The following is a 23,414-nucleotide window of genomic DNA, read 5'->3' as shown; positions in this document are numbered from 1 at the left end:
ACATCAGATTCTTCTCCTGATTGTAGTCACTTCTCCCCTTCTGTCACTAATTTTGAACCTTCATTTTTAGCAAAATAAAGGGGACAAGCAACAAGCTCCCTTCTCATTAAATTCTTTTTTCAAATACATAAAACTCCAGTGAGTGGGTAGTATGTTAGATACTTCTAAAAATTAATGTATTCTTGGCCCTTGAAATGTCACGTTGTACCTGCCTCATGTTTGTTTTTTATTACTAAACATACAACTGCCGTATACAGGACTCTTAATGCAGTCTGTTTCAAATAATATACATTTTTAACACCAATGTAGACAGACAGACTACACTGGAAAACTTAAATGACGGAATGATTTGGAATTTTTTTAATTAAGTGGCTTATTTTGGGTAAAACAGAGTGTTTGCCAACACAATAATTAAAGAGAGAATCATAAAAGGGCATATACCATTGCCCAGTCCTAAAGATTTTTTTTTCCTCTGTCCAGATCCCTTTTCACTCTTTGGAGCAAGACCCAGATGACTGGTGAGTCATAGCATGAGAACCAAACCCCAGGTAGTCCAGCATCAGGTAACAGGGCAGTACAGACCATTTTTCAGAGCAAAAAGAGAGACAATGAAGTTTAGGTCAAAAGATGTTTCTACTATCAAAACTAGGAACAAATATATAGGTAGAAAGGTTGTAAGGGACCATTATGATCGAGTCTAGGCTCCAAGTCTCTTTCAGTTTGCTAACTGCGGTTAAATCAAAGGCATTGTAATGAAGCTACTTGGCACTGACAACCAATTGAACATTTACAAATGTTAAAGCCAAAGAAGACTCCAACAGTGGTGTAATCTACAACGTTTTAAAATATTGGGAGTCAGCATTGTTGTTTGATTACCTATTACTACAGAGTTACTGGACTCTGAATAAATGTTGAACTCACTTGACTTAAATAGTTTTTCTCCTGACAGCTTTGTGTTTGTACTGCAAATACAGCCTTTTTGGGGGTTGGTGGGTGTCACAGCAGGGATGTTTTATAGCTAGTTCAGTGAGGTATGGTTATTGTGTATTGCCCTATGATTAAATTACCTATCAATTACACCTCTATCTTGACACCTGTTAACGGTTTGTGATACTTACATGCTCAGTTTTACCTTATATTGGACAAAAATGAAGTTATGGATTAGAAATTTAGGTAACATCTCTGATTTTTATTGAGCGTGTCCCAAGGTTTTTTTTTTTACTCTTACCAAACACTTTGGGAAGACTATAAAACCTCCAAGTTATGAGCACCTTGGGAACGGAGGTTGTTCATAACTCTGACCAAAATTTTTTGGTTCTTTCAAACGTTTACATCTGAACGTTGACTTAATACAGCTTTGGAACTTTACTACGCAGAAGAAAAATGCTGCTTTTAATGATCTTAATTTATGTGAAACAAGCACAGAAATAGTTTCCTTACCTTGACAAATTGCTTTTTTAAATTTCCCCTTAATTTCTTCAAGTGATTGCTCATGTGTATTCCACAATGGGTGTGTGTACTCGCCACTTGCACTGGTGCTGGAAGTTTTTCCCCTAGCACTACCCGTAGGAGAGTGTCCTTAGTGACCCCTAGAGTGGCACCTCCACAGCACGGTATAAGGGGCGCTGCGCGCTCCCCCCACCATCAGTTCCTTCTTGCTGCCAGTGAAGGTGCTTCGGAGTTGCTCTGCTCCAGCTTGTCTGCAGCTTCCCTCCAGAACTCTTGTTCGTTCAGTGTACTAGTACATGTAGTTAAAGTAGTTTGATTAGTTTTAGTTTAGTTTAGTGTGCCCAGGCCGGGGCATGCCCCGTGCCCCTTGTTTTAAGTCATGTGACACTTGTGGGCAACTGATGCCAGTGAGTGATCTGCATGCGGACTGTTTACGCTGTTTGGGTGAAACCCATCTCAGCGATTGCTGCAAGATTTACAAGTCGTTCAAGCCTTGGCCCAAGAGAAAGAGAGACATTTGGCTTGGGGACATCCTGATGCAGTTGGTGTTGACCCTGACTCCGGTACGCTGCTCCAAGTCGGCACCGGGTATTGCGGTGTTGGTGCGCGGCAACCCGCGGGTGCCATCTACCAGTCGGCACAGCTCCCTATCTGCGGGCACGCCAAGAAGGCTAAGAGACCTTCTCTACTGCGGCACCGAAGCAAAACTGGGGGAGAGGCTAGACCCATGTTGGGCAGTCCTCCGTCCCCATTGGCCTCTAGGACTCTGACTCAGGTCGAGCGGAGTATCCCGGCCCATTCGGAGCAGGCTTCCCTAGATGTCCGGATGCCCTCCATGCCAGAGGCCCTGCAAGCGGCCAGGGACATTATGTCCATGCCGGTACCAGGGGCACCGCCAACGCTGGCTCCACGGTCCAGAGGCAAGTTACGCTGGGATCTCCACAATTGCCCTGGGCTCAATACCAGTCACGGTTGGGGAAATGTTCCTGACCCCGTTGGCTGCTCAGCGACTGTCCCGTGCGTAGTCCATCCAGGTCACCATCGACCCCCCCGCAACCAGGTTGTCTGGCTGGGTTCCAACTGACAGAGACTCCAGGCACCGCTCCACCTCGAGGAGCGGACACCGTCGAGACCAAGGCAGATGATGGCAAAGCCCCTCAGAGACTAGGACCTATCGTAGCCAGTCGCAACGCAAACGTCGACGCTGTTCCCATTTGTTATCTTGCTCCAGGACCCCGCCACGGCACCGCTCCTGCACCCCTGGGTGTCGATCGCTGTCGCGGATCTGCCCGCTGGAGCCAATCGCAGAGCAGCTGCTACTGGCAGTACCGTTCCTCCACGTCGGTATCACGGTCTCATGGTCGGCATTGCTCCCGGCAATACCAGTGGACCCCATGGCTCCTGACACCACCCCTGGTGGGGGCTTGCTCGGTGGCTGGAGCCTTGCAACGGCTGTCTGCCTCCCTCTCCCAGCCTCCAAGGAAGGAGTCCGTGGGACGTGCATCTTCGGTGCCTTGCCCAGAGGGTGACCATGTGGTGGATCCTCCGGTGCCAGTGGACACGCAAAGTACCTCACCCGCCTCCTCACCTTCCCCTGATGAGGTGATTACATCTCCTCGTCCCTCTGTCCCGCAGGAGGACTCTAAAGCCCACCAGGAACTATTGAAAAGGGTGACATCTAACCTCAGCCTTCAGGTAGAGGAGGTGGAGGAGCCCTCGGACTTCCTCTTCAACCTCTTCTCCACCTCGGTACCAGGCAGGGTGGCCCTTCCACTCCACAAAGGGGTGGCAAAAATTTCAAATGCCTTGTGGCAAACCTCAGCCTCTTTGCCCCCCATCTCAAAGAAAGTGGAACTCAAGTATTTTGTGCCTGCCAAGGGGCATGAATATCTATACACCCACACTGCTCCTAACTCCCTGGTGGTCGAATTGGTCAACCACAGGGAGCAGCAGGGCCAGCCAGCCCCTACTCCAAAAAATAAAGACTCAAGGAGGCTGGATTTATTTGGGAGGAAAATTTATTAGTCTTTGAGTTTCCAGTTACGAGTGGCAAACCATCAGGCTCTCCTGGGTCGGTGGTATGAGTTCAATCTGTGGGGCTCTCTTCCCAAATTTGAGGACTCCCTCCAGGAGCATTACGGGAAGGAGTTCAAAGCTCTGGTGGAGGAGGGTACAGCGGCTGCCAGGGCAACCCTGCAGGCAGCATCAGATGCGGCAGACATGGCTGCACAGTCCTTGGCCTCTGCGGTGTCCGTGAGAAGGGCGTTGTGGCTCCTGCTGTCTGCGCTGTCCAGTGAGGCACAGAACTCCTTGCAGGACCTCCTGTTTGATGGCAAGGCTCTGTTTGCAGAAGAGACGGACATAAAATTACACGGCTTGAAATACTCCCGCACTACGCTTAAGGCCTGGTCTACACTAGGAGTTTATGTCGAATTTAGCAGCGTTAACTCGACTTAACCGTGCACCCGTCCACACCAGGAAGCTAATTAGTTCGACCTAGAGGGCTCTTTAGTTCAAATTCTGTACTTCTCCCCGACGAGGGGAGTAGCGCTAAATTTGACATGGCTATGTCGAATTAGGCTATGTGTGGACGGAAATCGACCTTAGTAGCTCCGGGAGCTATCCCACAGTGCACCACTCTGTTGATGCTCTGGACAGCAGTCCGAGCTTGAATGTTCTGACCAGCCACACAGGAAATGCCCAGGGAAAATTTAACACGCTCCGGCGCCTTGTGGATGTTCTGCAGGACTGCAGGCAGGAGGACAGAGCCCCCCTGCACTGTATCTGCAACCGCCCTCCCCCGCCACAAAGACCCAAACCCCCCTCACCCAAAGTAACAAGAAGGAGGGGTGACAGGGGCCCTGAAAACTGTCACTGCACCCCTGCAGAGTGCACAAATACAAGAAGGCTCTCATTCCCTAAATGTTGAGAAGTCCTTCCCTTCCTGGCTCACCGAAGCCCCAATCCCAGTTTCATCCCCTAACTGTGTAGTTGATTATTAAAAGTAGTTTGCTGTTAATTACTATTTCCGTCAAGTTTTTCTACAGAAGACTGTCTGTGAAGGGGGGGGGGAGGGAGTTGTTAATTGCATAGGACAGTCACCTTTACCAGGGTACAGACACGGGGGCAGGATCAACAGCAGGTCACACACACACACAGTGCAGTCAGTAGGCACCCTGGTCGGTCTGGGAGGTGTTTTCCATGTTCTGTGTGGGTGGGGAGTACGTGACTTTGTGGCATGGGAGGGCGGTTACAGAACTTATGCAGCGGTCCGTGTCCCGGACCACAGAGCCACGCAGCAGGGGAATCTGTAACCGTCCTCCCCCGTCACAAGGTCACATAGCCCCCGCACACAGAGTTCCGAAAAGGAGGGATGGCAGGGTCCGTTGAAACAACCAGTCTGGCACTGCAGACCGCTCTAGGAGCAGGAGCCTATCATTCCTCGAGTGTAGACGCGGTGTTAACATCACTGCACACCCTACCCACCACAGTCTGCGTCCCTGTTTCAACCCTTTAACGCGAATTCATTAATAAAGAAAACGTTGTTAATTAACAATGTTCCATTAACTTTATTTTTAAACGTGTGTTTGAAGGGGGGAAACGTGGTGAACGGGGTATGTAACCGCAGAAGAAAGTCAACAGTAACTGAAGCAGGGGCAGGTTCAGCTTCTCTGTAAAGAAACTGAACAGTCGCAGGTTACTCTGCTCCCTGAGGAACCTAGCTTTCAAAGCCTCCCGGATGCACAGCGCTTCCTGCTGGGCTCTTCTAATTGCACGGCTGTCTGGCTGAGCATAATCAGCAGCCAGGCGATTTGCCTCAACCTCCCATCCCGCCATAAAGGTCTCCCCCTTGCTCTCACAGAGATTGTGGAGCATACAGCAAGCTGCAATAACAATGGGGATATTGGTTTCGCTGAGATCCAAGCGAGTCAGTAAGCTCCATCTCCCCTTGAGATGTCTGAAAGCACGTTGAATGATGACAGTTACCCAAGACCACCCTCATTACATTTTTCCCCCCAGCATGCATTGTAGGGAAGTCCCAGTATTCAAATGGGCAGCAGGGACTGCGGGAACTGTGGGATAGCTTCCCACAGTGCACCGCTTCCAGTGTCGACGCTTGCCCCGTTAGTGTGGACTCACAAAGTCGAATTAGTGTCCTTAGTGTGGACACACAAATTTGACTTTGTAAGGTCAATTCCACAAATTCGAATTAAGTTAAATAGAACTAATCTGGTAGTGTAGACATACCCTAAGACTCTCGGCCTCTATGTTCCCGCTCTGGCTAGACCTAAGTTTAAGCTGCAGCAGGCTGCTGCCCAGGCCGTCCACTCTAAATATGAGCCCCCTTATAAAAAGTTGTGGAACTATAAGAAACACGCGCAGAGGTAGTCCTGGTCTGCCTCCCAGCCTGAGTCCTCCAAGGGCAAACAGGCGGGGAAACGTCAGTTTTGATGGGACGCCCGGGGCGACCTACCAGTTCACATCAGGGATCCACCCACAATAAAGCTTCCCTTCTCCAACTGGTTGTGTGCTTTTCTCTTAGAGTGGTCGTGGCAGACCTTGGACTGATGAATCCTCAACACCCTCTCCTGGGGCTACACCCTCTAGTTTACCTCTACCCTGCCCAACCACCCTCTGCCCCGTCCCTCCTGGGGGGCCCCTGTCATGAGGCTCTGCTCGAGCAGGAGGTGAGGCGGCTCCTTGGCTAAGGCGTGGTGGAAGTGGTGCCAGCAGAGTTCAAACACAAGGGATACTACTCCTGCTATTTCCTTATCCCGAAGGCCAAAGAGGGGCTCAGGCCTGCCCTCAACCTGCGAGGCTTGAACCAGTACATGGTAAAGCTCAAGTTCCACATGGTCTCTCTGGCGTTCATCATCCCCTCCCTGGATTCCGGGGACTGTTATGCCACCCTCAATTTGCAGGAAGCATACTGCCACATCCGTATATTCGAGGGGCACGAGTGCTTCCTCCGTTTCGTGGTTGGGCAGGAACACTACCAATTTATGGTCCTCCTGTTTGGCCTGTCTACTGCCCCCAGGGTTTTCACAAAGTGTATGTCTGTGGTGGCGGCCTACCTCAGACGTCGTGGGGTCCAGATCTTCCCCTATCTGGATGACTGACTGGTCAAGGGCAGCCCCCGGTTGCAGTTGCGGGATCACGTGGTGCTCCTCCTGTCCATGTGTGCCATGCTGGGCCTGTTGGTGAACAACACCAAGTCCACATTAGTCCCGGTACAGCACATAGAGTTTATTGGGGCAGTCCTGGACGCCATGTCGGACAGGGCCTCCCTCTGACCAGACAGGTTCAAGACCCTAGAAGCATTCATCGACACAGTCGCAAAGTTTCCAGTGACAACAGCCAGAGTGTGTCTCCAGCTCCTGGGTCAAATGTTGGCATGCACATATGTGGTTCGCCATGCCAGACCATGGATGAGGCCCCTCCGTCTCTGGTTGGCCTCGATGTTTTCCCAGGCCAGAGACAGGATGGACAAGGTCCTCAATGTGGCCAAGTCAGTGATTGCCTCCCTACGATGGTGGTCCTCCCTGGGGAACGTGCTCTGTGGGGTCCCATTCAGAGGCAGGCCCCCGTGGATGGAGCTGGTGTCCGACACATTGTACCTGGGGTGGGGAGCCCATGTGGGGAACGTTCAGATCCAAGGTCTGTGGTCTGCACAGGACCTTGCCCTCCACATAAACATCAAGGAACTCAGAGCTGTCCGACTGGCGTGTGTGGCCTTCCGCTCGCACCTGGTGGGCAGGGTGGTCTGGGTTCTCACACACAACACTGCCTCAATGTTTTACATCAACAGGCAAGGTGGGGCCTGATTCTCTGCCCGAAACTCGCGGCAGGTCGCCTGAGCCGGGACTTCTCCTCTCAGCATGAGTGGTCTCTTCACCGAGAGGTGGTGCACAGACTTTTCTAAGAGTGGGGAACTCCCTAGGTGGACCTGTTCGTGATTTAGCAGAACCATCTGTGTCCCTGGTTCTGATCTCGGGGGGGGGGCTGGGACTGGGCGCCATCTCCAATGCCTGCCTTCTATCCTGGTCAGGCCAGTTTCTCTATGCCTTCCTCCCGTTCCTGCTGATTGGCAAGGTCCTGGAAAAGATAAAGACGGACAGGGCCCAGGTCCTCCTGGTTGCCCCGGTGTGCCCCGGGCAACATAGGTACAGGACCCTCACGAGCCTGGCGGTAGCTCCGTTGTGGCCGTTGCCGCCCCTCGGTCCTGCACTCCCAGGACCAGGTTTACCTCCTCCACCCCAACCTAGCGGCACTCCACCTCATGGCGTGGCGTCTCAATGGTTAGGCCGGGAGGAAAGGATGTGCTCGGAAGGGGTTCAGTGCGTCCTCTTGGAAAGTCAGTGACCCTCCATGCACTGAGCCTACTTGCCGAAGTGGTCTTGATTTTCCCAATGGACGGCTGAGCAGGGCGTCTCCCCCATGGCTGCCCAGATCTAGCTCATTTTAGAATATCTCCTTCATCTTAGAGCCAGATTGATGGGTCCCCCCTTTTAGCCACTATCTACTTGCTCCTGGTCACACCTCTCATGGAAGGTAGCCTTCTTGGTGGCGATCAGGTCAGCTAGACGCGTCTTGGAACTCAGCGCCCTGACCTCCGAGCCCCTGTACATGGTGTTCCATAAAGATAAGGTTGAGCTCCGCCCACATCCTTCGTTCCTCCCAAAGGTGGTCTCTGCTTATCACATGGGTCAGGACAGTTTCCTGCTGGTCCTGTGCCCCAAGCCACATGATCCAGCGAAGAGCATCGCTTCCACATGCTGGATGCGAGACGGGCTCTGGCCTTTTACCTGGAATAGACTAAGCCATTCAGGAAGTCCTCGCAGCTGTTCATCACCTTGGCCGAACCTGTGAGGGGTTGGCTGATCTCCACTCAGCGGCTCTCCAACTGGATCACCTCGTGCATCCGTACCTGTTATGACCTGGTGGGAATCCCTCTGCCGTCTGTTGTGAGGGCACACTTGACTAGGACGCAAGCCTCATCGGCTGCCTTTGTAGCCCATGTTCCCCATTCAGGAGATTTGTAGGGCTGCCACGTGGTCTTCAGTTCACACATTCACCTTGCATTATGCTGTCGTTTCCCAGACCAGGGAAGACACTGGATTCGGCAGACACTGTGCTCCATCCCGAGAATTTGTGAACTCTTATCCACCTCCAACAGATATAGCTTGGAATCACCTATTGTGGAATACACACAAGCAGTCACTCAAAGAAGAAAAGAGAGTTACCTTTTCCTTAACTGGTGTTCTTCGAGATGTGTTGCTCATGTCCATTCCACATCCCGCCCTCCTTCCCCACTGTCGGAGTTGTCTGGCAAGAAGGAACTGAGGGTGGGGAGAACGCGCAGCACCCCTTATACCGTGCCATGGAGGCGCCACTCCAGGGGTTGGTAGGGGTGCTCCCCTATGGGTACTGCTAGGGGAAAAACTTCTGGCACTGATGCACGTGGTGACCACGCACCCCTGTTGTGGAATAGACATAAGTAACACATCTTGAAGAACACCAATTATGGAAAAGGTAACACTCTTAGTAGCTCATGTTCAACAGAGTACTGTGCTGTATTTGCTTTTCTTTTGTCTCTGCTTCTGCCTGATTGCGTACTTTCAGTTCCAAATGAGGTGTGTAGTTGACCAGTCAGTTTGTAACTCTGGGGTTCTACTATACTAGCCTTTCAGTATGGTGAAAGTTTCACAGGAAAGACCAAAAACATCCATGGTCCTTGAAACATTTTTTTTAGGTAGACTGTAGATTTAACAACTGAATATGGAAACAAAAAACAACTGAACGTCGAGATAAAAAATTCTGAATTTGCTTCATATTCACCAATTATTTACTGAGGGATTGCCCTTGTATGTGTAGATAATGGGGGCTGCTCAGTTTTAGACTTAGGAAATCCACTATCTCTAAGCCCACTAGAGATTCTGCTTCCGTGAAATTTCACAGTGCTTTGTTCCTGCCTTACATCCATTGATTTTACTTACAAACATTTTATTTTTGTCTACTGTTTTATTTACAGCAACATAAAGAAGGAAGAATGGTCCAATAATATGGTAACTGGTTTGGATTGAGTTACTTTGCCATGGATTGCTCATGTGATTTTAGGAAGTTTGCTTAGTCTACTTGTACATCCAATTTGTGTGGGTTAAATGGGGATCATAATGCTTCCCTACTCCAATGGGTTATTGTGAGGATAAATCCATTAAAGATTGTGAGGTGCTCTGATTCTATGATAATGATGGACATATAAATACCTAATATAGATAGACCATAGATGTGCATGGTGCTTGGTAATTCAGTTTCAGAAAAAAGTTTTCATGCTAAATTTGGGTTCTTAGCTGTAAAAGCTCACTGTTAAGTTCTAATTGCAGTACCAAATTCTACCTTGAAGACAGCATTGTATCTGCAGAATCTTTAGTGTGGATGTGAACAAGAAAGAAAACAGCTCATTTTTCAGAGGCCAGGTTGTGTTTGCTGAGCTCACAGGTGTGTTCCTGCTTGCTTACTGAACAAATTTGACCTGGAAATAACTGACCAATAAAAATGGGCCACCCCCCTCCCCCAGCCGTTTTTAATCACTTTGGAACTGAGCCTAACTTTTCTTCGATTAGTGCCCTGTGGGTGCTCCAGGTCAGGTGTGCATGCACCCCTTTTGCTTTCTGCTGGAGATTTTCAGTAGCAGTGCCTGCTTGATCCACACAAGCCCCCTATCTATTCTCGTGTCCTGTACTGAGGGTATATAGGACTATGACGGATGAACCACCTTCAGTTCCTTCTTAACTGCCTTGGCCTGAGACAAAGTGTCTAGTGGTGCTGCCTTATTTTGCCAACTATGCCATTTGTACTTGATAGTGTACTTAACCTTTAGTTTAACTTGTACTAATAAATTAGTTTCAATAGTTCGTTTTTAATTTTTTTTCCCCAAGAGGCAAACATTCCCTCCTCACCCCCAACACCATTCTTCCTTCTTGTGGGAACTTTCCTTCCTGAAGGAGCCTTTTTTGGGGGGATCATACCTAAATCTCCAGGAATCCAGCATTGTCTTACTGCTGGGAGTCCTTACCAGTTAGAGATGGCCATTTGCACTGTATCTGCTGCTTAAGGGATACTCAAGTGCTGTCCAAGGGCATGATCTGTTTATGATTCAAGAGTCATTTCAGAAAAGAGAGGGAGATAAGCTTAGACTCCCCATTGTGGAACACTCCCTCTGGCAAGCATCAGACCCAGAACTCTGCCCCTTCTCCTCCCCCTCCCTCCCCCCCCGACAGTGATCTCCAAGTGATCATAGTGTCCCATTACCTCTGCAGCTTGATTAGATCTGCAAGTGATAGCATGAGGTTCTCTGTCAAGAGAACCCCTAAATCTCATCAGAATGAAGTTGAGCCCTAAGAGACCTGCCATACTGGAAGTGCCACAAAAGGCATTGCTGAGGTCTCAAGGATTCTCTGTACTGAGAGTCCCTCTATACCTAAACCTAGCATTAGGTAGCATATAAGCAGGATCAAGGTGCTAGGAGACTCCAGGTGGTACTAGTTGTGACCTCCACTTCCTCATTGCTGCATACGGTACCCAGATCCATCAGTCAGCTGGTATTGGCGCATTCTGCATCACTCTCAGTATCACAGGTTGCTGCTGCTAAGACTTGTCAGAGTTCTTCATAGAACCATCCAGTACTTCAGGAATTCATTTTCTCCAGAGACCTATTAATCTCTGAATCTGAGTCTTCCTTCAGTGATGGAACACTGCCAGTCCCAGGACCTGCTTTACCTGCCACATGATTCCCCAGTATTGATTGGTTCCTTGCGAATGGACAACCTCCTACACTATCATTGTCTGTCCCCCTTTTGGACTGTGGGATGCAACCTGGAACTGGGGAACTGCTGTGCTCCCTTAACTCGCCAACCTGGTCGGTCTCTCTCTCAGTGCTTTGCTATTGACAATCAGCAAGCCCCTCCAGGCGCTGTTGTCACTCAGCATAGCAGCATGTGGGGCCCCACACCCAGCTAGATTTACTCATGAGGGAATTCTGTGCCAAACAACTAAAAATTCTGCACCAAAATATTAAAAATTTTGCATACAATATTTTAAAAATCTGCCAAATTCTGCATGTTTTATTTGTCAAAATAATACAGTATAATCACACCATTTTCAATTTTTTGCTGAAAAGTATTTTGAAATAAAATACCAAAATAATGCAGAAGTTTGCAGAATTTTAACATTTTAAACTTTCTGGGGTAGAATTCCATCAGCAGTATCAGTGTTCTATGTGACTGGCAGTTTGGTGAAGGGTCTAGGTGCAGGGAAGATCTGGATACAGAGGGGGTTGTTGGCGGGTTCTGGGTTCAGGGTAATAATGGTACTTTCAGGGAAGTCCAGGTGAAGGTGGTTAGGGCTCAGTGAGGAGATCTGGCTGCTGGGGGAGTGGGGCTTGGTGGCATGGGGGTCAGGATGCAGCCGGTTGAGGCTCAGTTGGGTGGGGGTCTAGGTATGTGGGGCTCCTGATGCAGAGGATGAGTCTCGGGGGATTGGGGTTTGGGTGCGAGGGGCTTGGGGGGGGTTCTGGCTGTGGGGAGGTGACAAAGGTGACGGGTGTGTGTGAGAGGCTCGGTGGAGGGTGGGGTTGGGTGCGGGGAGGTCCAGATGCCCAGGGGTTGGGTGGACAGGGGGAGCAGCTCCCCTTACAGTGACCCCTCCCCCTGTGGCTGAGGAGCAATGGGGCCAAGAACTGGGGGGAGGGGTCACTGTATGGGGAGCTGCTGTCCCTGTCTGCCCGACCATCCGGACCTCCCCTGAACCTTACCCCCTCACGCACCTGGACCTCCCTCCCCCCTCCTGTGCCTCACTCCGAGGTGCAAAGCTTCCTGTGGCTGGGTGAGTTTTTTTTTTCTGGGGGTTGATCTGACCTGAACAGACGCACCCGTGTTGCCAGGGAGGGGTTAACGAGCACTGGTGCAACTTCTCTTTGCTTTCCCCCAGAAAAATAGTTTCTGTGGGAAAGCAAAGAAAAACTGCGGGGGGTTGCGGGGGGGATGTTTCTGCACATGTGCCGTGGCACAGAATTCGCCCAGGACTACAGATTGCATGAATGCTCCCTAAGTCACTCATGAATTACATGGAGAAAGGCACCAGCCAATTGCCCCCAGCTCCTCAACATTGCATCCCAGAATTGTACTGTTTTGCCCTGGTCAGAAGCCTGACCAGTGGAAATTTATTACCCAGTCTTCTCCTTCAGTGTGGAGAGAACATGCACAAGCCTTTGTACTCTGAGCTGGGATTTCCAAAGCACTTCAACCAAAACGCTGTTTTAGGTAAAATTATAAAACAGATTTAACTACAGAAAGATAGATTTTAAGTGGTAGGCATAAAAGGTTAGAGATACTTTTATTTTCTTTGGTAACTAAGTTCACAGTCTAAATATTAAACATGATCAGACTAGGCAGTAATTAGATCAAGCAGATTTCTCACCCCATTGGATGTTGCAGTCCTTAATACACAGGCTTCTCTCAAGCCTGGGACTGGTCTTCTCAGGTGAAGTCTTTGTCTTTCCAGCATAGGTGGGGGAGGAGAAAGGCCAATGCATGATGCCACCATCCCTTATTTTATAGCCTCAGTCTGTGTGCCTGGAAAATACTAGGCCAGACGTGTCCTGGTGGGCTTTGCTGAGTCATAGGGTTGAGTGATCCCCCTGGTGGGGTCTTGTGCAACTGTCATTGAATTGTAAATCCCTTAATTACAACTCCTGCTGATTAATGGTGGTTGAATGCTCTCCTGGGTGGGGGATCACCTTCTTTGTATATCATTAGCAAACTTAGAGCATGTTTCAGTAACAACCATATAGTAAAATCCCATAACTAGATACACACCAGTGATATACATATTTTGACAGAACAATGGGTTTCTGCAGATCATGGCCTTTCATATGATATCTTACATGACATGCCTCCTATGAGATATATCATAATTATATGATAGGAGTACATATGCAGTTCCAGGGTGCTGCTTTGAGATACAGAGTGCCACAGTAGACAACAGTTTTTCTCACTCCCTAATTTCTGTTCAAAATTACTTCAATTATAAACCCAGGTCTGATATGCCTGGAGCCTTTTATTTAAGGGACACTTCAAGACATAGTGTTGAGCAGTTCCACATCCCTACTGGTATGATGCGTCTGGGATGCTGCCCCCTTTTCCTTTTGATCCTTCCCAGTAGCCATATTGGGATTCTTGGGCAGCCTAACATCAACAGTTTTCCAAGGCACCTAGCTCTTTTGTTGAATGTCAGAGGCAGCACTCTTCTGTCCCATGGCTTCTCCCCCAGTCAGTCCCTACCGTGAGTCCTTTTCACACATCCACCTTCCTCCTCCACCACCATTATAGTTTCAGATGCATCCTCTCTAGGATGCAGAGCTCATCTTCAGGAGCATACTATTCAGTGCAGGTGAACATTCCAGGAATCTACTCTCCATATACCCTCTGGAGTTGAGGGCCATCAGATATGCCTGCCATCTGACTTCCTGCCTATGATCAAGGGAGAGTCCAGCAGAGTAAAGACAGACAACAAGGCCAGTACGTACAACATAAAACATGAGGGGAGTGAGAGCCTTTTCCCTTTCCTTAAAGTTATGGAACTGGTGTGTAGCCCACCACATCCTTATTTCAGCTGTTTATCCATCTGGCCGCCTCAACACCATAGGTGATGGTCTCAGCAGCTGCTTGTCTCAGTATCACAAGTGGGAACTTGCCAACTCCATACTCAAACATATTTTTCAGTTGAGGTTTTCCAGAAGTAGGTTGGTTTTTTGCCAGGGTCACCAACATGAAGTGTGCAAAGTTTTCCTGAAGAGGAGGTCTAGGTAGCCATTCCCCTGGGAGGTACCTTCTCATCTCTTGGTTGAAGAATCTGTCATATGCCTATCCTCCAATACTTCTCATCCTTAGTCTTAAACAAGATCAAGTAGGATGGAGCCAAGGTTGTCTTAATTGCACCAGCTTAGCTGAGATGGGTATCAATTCCATATCTAATTTGCATCCCCTCTCTTCCTGCTATCAACCTTCCATTAACACCCAGTGGCTACACTGTTTTCTTTAAAGACAAGGTATCCCTCCGGCCATATCAGTGGTTCTTACCTGAGATCATCTTGGATTTTCATATCAATCAGACTAGTCATCTCCCAGTTTTTCACCATAAACCTCATTAGACTAGGGAGGATGACATCCTTCACACCTTGTATGTTAGAAGGCTGTTGTCCTCCTATTTAGATAGGACTAGACCCTTTCAGGCCTCTCTTCCGTTATTTGTTTCTGTCACAGATAGAGCTACAGGAACACGCATGCCCCCAGAGACTTTCTCTCCTGGTACGAAGCTGCCAATATTCCATTACCTTCTAAAGCTATATATAGTCCATTCCATCAGATTGCAGGCCACTTCTGTTACCCTACTAAAAGACATTCCTATTTCAGAAATCTGCAAAGCTTTCACATGGGCCTCCATCCACACATTTCTCAAAGCATTGCTCTAGTGCGTGCATCTTGCATAGATGCTGTGCTTGGGACTGCTGTCTTCCAATCAGTTTTAGATCCTCCTCCAAAGCACTCACCACCTCTAATGAGTACTACTTGGGAGTCACGTGAAGTGGAGCATCCACAGGGACATTACACCAGCCAGCAAGAGCCATTGAAGTACCTTGATAAGGAGTCTCTCATCTCATCCTAGCATCAAGCCAACAGCTGGGAATCTGAAGGTGGTGGAATTTTGAGCAGGATGGTTTCACTGGACCCTCCTTGGGGCTCCATATTCTGGCTAGAGGGTGTGCAGCAAATTTTAGATGGCAACAACTTCTAGCGGCTGGAAGAGAGAAGATTCTCCTCTCTTTCTAGAGTTTGGCTACTGCGAGTGTAGAGCGTAGCATGCAAAGGGTAGACTTCAAGAAAGTGTGTTTCACAGCCTTGTTCTGAATAAGGTATTTAGTGCATCCTGATAAATGATCTCATCTTTGTTTTGGTGCCCATAGGGGAATTTTTTATTTATATGATTTCAGGATCCCTTAGCTTAATTATTCAGCAATCCTGTGCTCTAAATTGGAAGACTCTTTGTTAACAAAGAGCAGCATGAAAGAATGTTACGTTTATTATTGTAGTGCCTAAGGACCTATTGTGGTAGGCACTGTACAGACACCGAAAGAGATGGCACTTGCCCCAAGGAGTTTACAGTCTAAATAGACAAGACACACACAATGAACTATGTGATGGCAGCAAATTTCATATTAGTTTCATGACTTCTTTTTTCGTGGGGAGTGGCAATGTGGAAAAGGAATGGTGAATGAGACCTGGCAGAGGGGGATGTGTAAAATGGAGTGAGGGACGGAGAGGGTTGGAACAAACTGTGAATCAGCACAAGCCTGAGAAAGTACAGAAAATGTTCTGCTTGTCCTAAAGTCCTTGTTTTCACAGTTTCTGTAGCTGTTCCTACTAGCTGGAGTCTCTGGCTGGTCCCTCCCTGCAGTTCCCCCCTCCCCCCCCGGCCCCCAGGCCACATGGTGGCGGTGGGGTGTGGTACCAGACCAATATTTTAGCTCTAGTATCCCCAAAATAGGGATGGCTTCCCTACAGAGTTCTGGGACCAAGGAATGGTGTGGAGAGTTGTGGTTCTTCATGGACCCCATGTTATCCTCTCTCCTCAGTGCAGCAGTCCCTGCTTTAGCTACTTCTGTAGTTTCTCCTTCCATCTGGAGTCTCTGGCTGGTCATGCATTTTCAAAGCCATCTTTCCTATATGGAGGATTTGGATCTGACTTATGTTAAATATTTTACTAAAAATGTACACATTGTATCCTGACAGAAATACAGAAAGGCTGTGTCTGTACTCAGAATTTTTTGCAATTCTTTCCATCATTTGTCCAGCACAGTTCATCACCATCAGGGCTAGCAATGGTGAAAATGCTAATGTGGACAGGGAACAGATATTTTTCTTGATGTGACAGCTAAACCTGCTTAGAAAGGGGAGAGGAGAGGCCATTGTTCTGGAAGCTCTGTGAGAATCCCACTGGATCCAGTGGAATAGTGAAGTATAACTTAAATATCATTGACACATTCTTTGCACCGTTAGCTGTAGCAGGTGCTGATTGCTTTGGGAATCACATACCCATAAGTAAGGCTATGTTTTAGTCACGGGTATTTTTAGTAAAAGTCATGGACAGGTCATGGGCAATAAACAAAAATTCATGGCCCGTGACCTGTCCATGACTTATACTATACCCCTGACTAAATCTTGGGAGTGCTGTGGGTGCTCGGGGCGGGGGGGGGGGTGGCACAGGTTCTGGGGGAGCACAGGTGCTGGGAGGGGTGATCCAGGGGGGCACCATGAGTGCTGGGGGGGATGCTGGCCGGGGTGAGCGCAGGTGCTGGGAGGGGTGATCCGGGGGTGCGCCACGAGTGCTGGGGGAGCAGTCCAGGGATGGGTAGCTGGTGCTGGAGGGAGTTGGAGGGGCTGGCAGGCTCCATGACTGGCTTCTCAGAAGCAGCAACATGTCCCTCCCTAAGCTCTTAGATCCGCAGCTGTCATTGTCTGGGAACCGTGGCCAGTGGGAGCTGTGGAGGCAGTATGCGAGGCTAAGAGCAGAGGGAGGGACATATTGCTACTTCTGGGGAGATACCCCAAGGTAAGCGCCGCCCAGACTCCTGATTCTCTCCTGTGCCCCAGCTCCCAGCCCTGAGCCCCTTCCCACACCCAAACTCCTCCTGCTGCTGTGGGTGGGTGGAGGCAGTGGCCTGTGACTGTCCCAGCAGCAGCTGGTGCGACTGGCCTAGGGGCTGCCTGAGCTGCTTGGGCAACCCTGGAGCCAGCCACACCGGCCGCTGCCGAAGTTATGGAGATCATGGAAAGGCATGGAATCTGTGACTTCTGTGACAAACTTGCAGCCTTACCCATAGGGCTCTTGGAACATTCATAGTTTGACCCTAGCAAACTCCTTCTAGGTGCTGCTGCTGTTTTCTGTAAGGGTGTGGTAGTAGAGGCCACAGGGCCAAGTAGCTACTAAAATATGTTTCCAGTTAAAATTTTATTTTTATTCTCATGAATGTTTCACTTTTTCAGGAGTAAGAAAATCTTAAGCAAGAAAAAACTGAAAAGGAAACAGAAGACTAAATTGAAAGTGAAAACACGAAACAAGGTAAATGATGTGGATCCATATGTTCAAGATATTACCTCTCCCACCTGGTCAGATTCTGCACTATATCATAAAGAGGAGGAGGTTCATGACAAACTTCTTCCTACTGATTATTTTATCACTATGCTTAAAGACAGTATCTATATTGCGTTTGCCTCCACAGGAAATCCCTATAAGAGAGAAGGAGGAAAGCCAGTCTAATAGAGAACGTGAGACCACTAAGCAATATAGTTCTGATTCCAGGCTAGAATAATATAGCTATGTAAATCCTCCCCTTTGAAAAAATTATGAAAGAGGGAAGGGAGCTTACAGGCCAAGACCAAAAGGCAGAGTAGCATGGCCAAATAGTGCTACCATGTGCCCAATCAAAAATCAAATGTGGTCTCATTTCCTTATGTTGATGCTCTTTTCCTTCTAGTTTGACACAGCCAGTCTTTCGGATGGGGGTCTATTGCCAAAGGACTTCACAGATTAGGAGAATAGAATCAGCAGGAAAGAAACATTTTGAGGACTTGTCAGATGCATCAGTTTGTTTTGCAAAGGAATTCTGGCATGGATTTACAATCTGAAATACCTCTGAAGCATAGAAAGGCCTTTAAACTAGTTGCATCTCTGAAAAAGATGTCTTTAGAAGCAGACTTCATATTTGACGTCTCCCTCATTGCCCTCTGGTACTCAGCTAGAGCCAAGAGCTATAGTGTGGTAGTATGCTGACCCATGTGGCCCTGGGAGTGAAAGAGAGATCCACAGATGAACTGCTCTCAACCATTTCAAAATACTGTGAGGGGAAGCTATTTGGCAAACCTATGGATAAGCTGGTAGTGGACTTGTTGGAAAGATCAAGAAAGACCTTAGTTCCTAACAAGCAGGATAGGAATGACTACAGGTCTTACCCCATATCAGGGTAGTCCTTTTACACCAACCAATATAGAAAATCCCACTGGAAACACTTAAGAAGAAAATGAAACAGATGCAGGGGAGCATGTGGTGGCAGAGGTGTGTTCTTTGGTACAACCTCAGATTCCTCGAAACAAACTGCATGTCTAGCAGACACCCCAGTGTAGAGAGGAGCCCCAAATTAGTAGTTGGCAGCTGCTTCAGTTTGCAGTGTTCTGACAAGTGGTCACCCTTGACAAATGGATTTTGGAAACAGTGCAACAGGGATAGTCTTTTGGATTTTTTTTCAAATTGGGGCAAATTTATCCCATTTCCCTTGCTAAAGGATATGCAGAAAAGATGAGACGTACAAATGGCCATCCTTCATCTCCTCTGAATGGGAGGAATAGAATCTGTTCATTCTCCAGAGAGGAACCCAGTGCATTCACTCCATCTTCTTGTTCCTAGTCCAAAAAAAAAAGTCAAAAGGCTACAAGGCAGTTCTCAGTCTGAGGATATTTCAACAGGTTCATGACAGAAACAAACTCAAGATGGAAACCTTAAATCCATACTAACTGCTATCAACAAGGGTACTCTAGGGCATCTTCAGATCTATTCATGTCAACTTCCATATCCCAGTTTGGTTGTCTAACAGATGCTTCTTGTGCTTTGCTCTTAGAGAATAGCACTACCAGTACAGGTCTCTTATCTTCTGGTTTATCAACAGTCATGCAAATAGTTATGAAAATGCCAGTAGTGTTAATACTAGGAACGGGATTCTTGCTTATTCTTTCCTGGATGACCTCCTTTTTCTAGCCTTATCCAGAGTCAGAGCTATAGCCAGCACCAGTCAGGATGCTGCAGAACCATGGCTCTGTGATTAAATTGGGAGAATAATCAGTTTAACACCTTTGCAATAGATTTCCCGCCTCAGAGGAGAATAGGTGCTATTCTCTATAAAGTTTTTTTCATATCACAGGAAAAACTGAGGAATCTTATCAAAACTGGTCAGCCCCTCTTGGGTAGTACCCACTCTCACACACTGTCTATTCTGAGATCAGTAGTCTCTTGTGTGGATAATCTTTAGTGAACCCATGCTCATGTGAGGATGCTACAGAGCTTCCCCTTTTCCTCCCTCACCAATCTCTTTTCCACCCATAGAATCATAGAATCTCAGGGTTGGAAGGGACCTCAGGAGGTCATCTAGTCCAACCCCCTGCTCAAAGCAGGACCAAACCCAACTAAATCATCCCAGCCAGGGCTTTGTCAAGCCTGACCTTAAAAACCTCTAAGGAAGGAGATTCCACCACCTCTCTAGGTAACCCATTCCAGTTCTTCACCACCCTACTAGTGAAAAACTTTTTCCTAATATCCAACCTAAACCTCCCCCTCTGCAACTTGAGACCATTACTCCTTGTTCTGTCATCTTCTACCACGAGAACCGTCTAGATCCATCCTCCTTGGAACCCCCTTTCAGGTAGTTGAAAGCAGCTATCAAATCCCCCCTCATTCTTCTCTTCTGCAGACTAAACAATCCCAGTTCCCTCAGCCTCTCCTCATAAGTCATGTGCTCTAGCCCCCTAATCATTTTTGTTGCCCTCCGCTGGACTCTCTCCAATTTATCCACATCCTTCTTGTAGTGTGGGGCCCAAAACTGGATACAGTACTCCAAATGAGGCCTCACCAGTGCTGAGTAGAGGGGAATGATCACATCCCTCGATCTGCTGGAAATGCCCCTACTTATACAACCCAAAATGCCATTAGCCTTCTTGGCAACAAGGGCACACTGTTGACTCATATTCAGCTTTTCGTCCACCGCAACCCCTAGGTCCTTTTCTGCAGAACTGCTGCCCAGCCATTCGGTCCCTAGTCTGTAGCAGTGCATGGGATTCTTCCGTCCCAAGTGCAGGACTCATCAGCAAAGGTGTATACCCAAGAAGATACTCAAGTCCCTCAGATAGTGGGTTTCAAGCAAATTTGATTCAGGCTTCCGGATAGGCAAACCAGTCAGGAAGTTATTACCACAGATGCCAGTCTGGAAGGATGGGATGCTCACACCAGGTCAAGGACTTCCTGGGGATCTGCTCCAAAAAGGGAACACAAAGAGTACAAACTGCTTAGTGCTCCCATATTTGGACACTGGTCATGACAGACAAATACTTCGGTAACATCCTACATCAATAGGTGAAGGGGAGCAAGGTCAACACTCTTATAAAGAGAAGGTTACTTGCTAATGACTTTGGCAGATTCTTCCTTCTCCCTTCACATCTAAGGGGAAAATGAATGTTAGAGCTGACTGGCTTAGTTGGGAACAAATAGATCATTCAGAATGGGAACTATACCCAGATATGTTCTATCTGTTTGTAAAGGACTTAGTCTCCAATCTGTTTGCCTCCCACCTGAATGATAAGATTCCATTGTACAGGGAAGAAATGATGATTTAAAAAAAAAAAAAGCATAGAAAATTAATTTCTCATATCTTCCTAGAGGAGCTCCTCATCTTTCCCTTTTAAGGAGAAGTTTTTGAATGTGAGAGTGAACGGTTATTCTATCTGAATGTTCTGAAAACATGTTTAAAAAGATAAATAAAATTGTCAATGTCAGTTTGACATTCAGAATGAGCAAAGTAAAAGAAAATACGAAAATTAAGAGAAATCGCACTAAAAAGGGAGGAAAAGTTACACGTAGAAAGTATTTCTGTTCAAGATCTAAAGAGGAGCTTTGGATTTCCAATGACAATACATTTCCTTAAAGAGAAGGCAGGGCTTTGCTTAGTCTTGCAGAAGTGTTTCAGACACCACCTTGGGTTGACTTTTTGTCAGATTCCCAGCCTGAAATGCTGCAATAGTCGGAAGCCAGAGTGTAGCTGGTGTGTTGCAGACAGGCTGCTGGGGTCAGAGTTGCTGCATCACGGCTATATTGTAACACTGACACTCAGGGTAGGACCTGCATGCTGTTTGTGAGCAGCCCAGGTTTGGGAGCTGCAACAGCAAGAGGGCAGATTTTTCCCATCAGATTCACGGTCCCTTACCCGACTGCTTGGGCAATTGGACTTTGACCGTACCTACTCTTGAGTGGTCATGTTCCTTGTTGGTGTAGGATTGGTGCCTTGGGTGAGGCAAAAATCTTAGTAGTAGTCTCAGCTTCTATACTTTGAATTTAAGAGTAGTTAATAGACTTAAAATTGAAGGGTTTTCTAACTCATCTTTGACATATTTAGTTGATGGTAGATTTCTGTTTGCGCATAATATGGTTATCTGATCTGTGTCCCCCTTTAAAAAAAAATCCTGTCCCTACTTAGGCTCTTAATTTGGTTTTAGCTTCACTTAAGAACTCACCTTTTGAATCCTTGTCTGATTGTTCATTGTATTGTTTATCTCTTAAAATGGCTTTCATTATTGCCATAACCTCAGCCAGAAGAGTGAGCAAATTAAATGTCATAATGGCTGAGCCACCATTGGTGCCTTTTCAAAAAGATAAGGTGGTTCTTAGGCCTGATCCCAGGGTTTTGCCAAAAGTGGTGTCTGATTTTCCTATGAGACAATTAATTTGCTGGTATTTTCCCCAGAGCTGTATATTAATAAAGGGGAATCTGTTTTGTGTATTTTGGATGCAAGAATGCTCTTGCATATTTAGATTTAGATATTTTAGTTTTTGAAAATCATCTAGATTATTTCTGTTTTACCTGTAACCCACATGAGTCTTAGCATATCTTTCCAGACACTAGAAGGATTAAAAATGTATTGTTGAATGTTACACATTAACAAATTCCTGTACCTATGTCAGCATGATCACATTCTACTACAGCTGTGGCAGCTTCTCTTGCTTACCTTAAGCAAGTTTCAGTTACTGAAATGTGCGGGGCTATGACCTGGTCCTCTGTACACACTCTTCTAAGCATTATGCTCTTAACTTGGCCATAGGGGCTGTCATAGGTTTATTCCCCACTTTGAACTTTAGCGTTCACAAGATGGGGACCTGCATGGACTCCTCTAAACTAAAATCCTAGTTTAGATCTGGTTCTCGCTGCCACCAGTCAAGTTTTAAGTGTCTGACACACTCCCTGTTCCCCCAAAAACTTTTCCTGGGGAACACAGATCCAAACACCTTGAATCTCAGCACAAAGGGAAATAATCCATTTCCCCCACCTTCTTCCCCCTCCCCTTGTCCTTGGGAGAGATACCTTGATTCAAACTCCTTGAATCAAACAAAGAGGGATTCACTTTTCCCCCTTCCCTTCCCCTGAAAATCCAAACAAGGGAAGAAATCAATCAAGTTCTAAAAAAGAAAAGATTTTATTAAAGAAAGAAAGAAAGCACACTATCTTTGTAATACCAGGATGGAAAATATCACAGGGTCTCACTTATAAACCTGGAGAGACTTCCCCCTCCCTCCTCAGAATAATCAAAGTAACAGCAAACAGGAATAAAGAATTTATCCAGCAAACACACAATTGCAAATACAGAAAGTAACTCAAAAGACTAATCCGCCTTTTTAACTAATACTCACTATATTGAATAGAAGAGGCTATTTCAGGAAACTTGGAGAACTTGAAGGATATGACTGGTCTCTCTTAAATCCAAAAAGAGACTAACTCCAAACAAAGAAACACAGACAAAGGCTTCCCTCCACAGAGATTTGAAATTATCCTGTCCCTTGATTGGTCCTCTGGTCAGGTGTTCATCAGGTTACTGAGCTTGTTAACCCTTTACAGGTAAAAGAGACTTTAACCCTTAACTATCTGTTTATGACAGGGGCTAATGCTAGATTTGGTAAAGTGGTGCTTCAGTCTCTATTTAACTGGGACTCTGTTCCCTCCTCTAGGTTATTTTCAGCACTGCTGAACAATCCCACGAGTGGGATGTAGAACCATTTGAAGAAATGAAATTTGTTTACTTGTAACCAGAGTTCTT

General features: G+C 47.2%; 1 protein-coding gene across 11 annotated transcripts in view; it reads left to right on the top strand.

The window, feature by feature from the left end:
• MYCBP2 (MYC binding protein 2) overlaps window positions 1-23,414 on the top strand; it is a 432,876-nt gene that overhangs the window by 14,123 nt on the left and 395,339 nt on the right. For 10 of the 11 annotated variants that reach the window (XM_039512057.1, XM_039512192.1, XM_039512052.1 and 7 more), the window contains exon 2: window positions 17,553-17,628. In XM_039512057.1, coding sequence (XP_039367991.1) covers window positions 17,553-17,628 — 76 coding nt within the window. Of the gene's footprint in view, window positions 1-480; window positions 519-17,552; window positions 17,629-23,414 lie in introns of all 11 variants that reach the window. The other variant, XM_039512534.1, reaches the window with a different exon arrangement.

The sequence above is a fragment of the Mauremys reevesii genome, linkage group 1 (assembly GCF_016161935.1).
Source record: "Mauremys reevesii isolate NIE-2019 linkage group 1, ASM1616193v1, whole genome shotgun sequence".
Taxonomy (NCBI): Eukaryota; Metazoa; Chordata; order Testudines; family Geoemydidae; genus Mauremys; species Mauremys reevesii.
The sequence above is the reverse complement of the archived record's forward strand: the minus strand, read 5'-3'. Positions and strand labels throughout refer to the sequence as shown.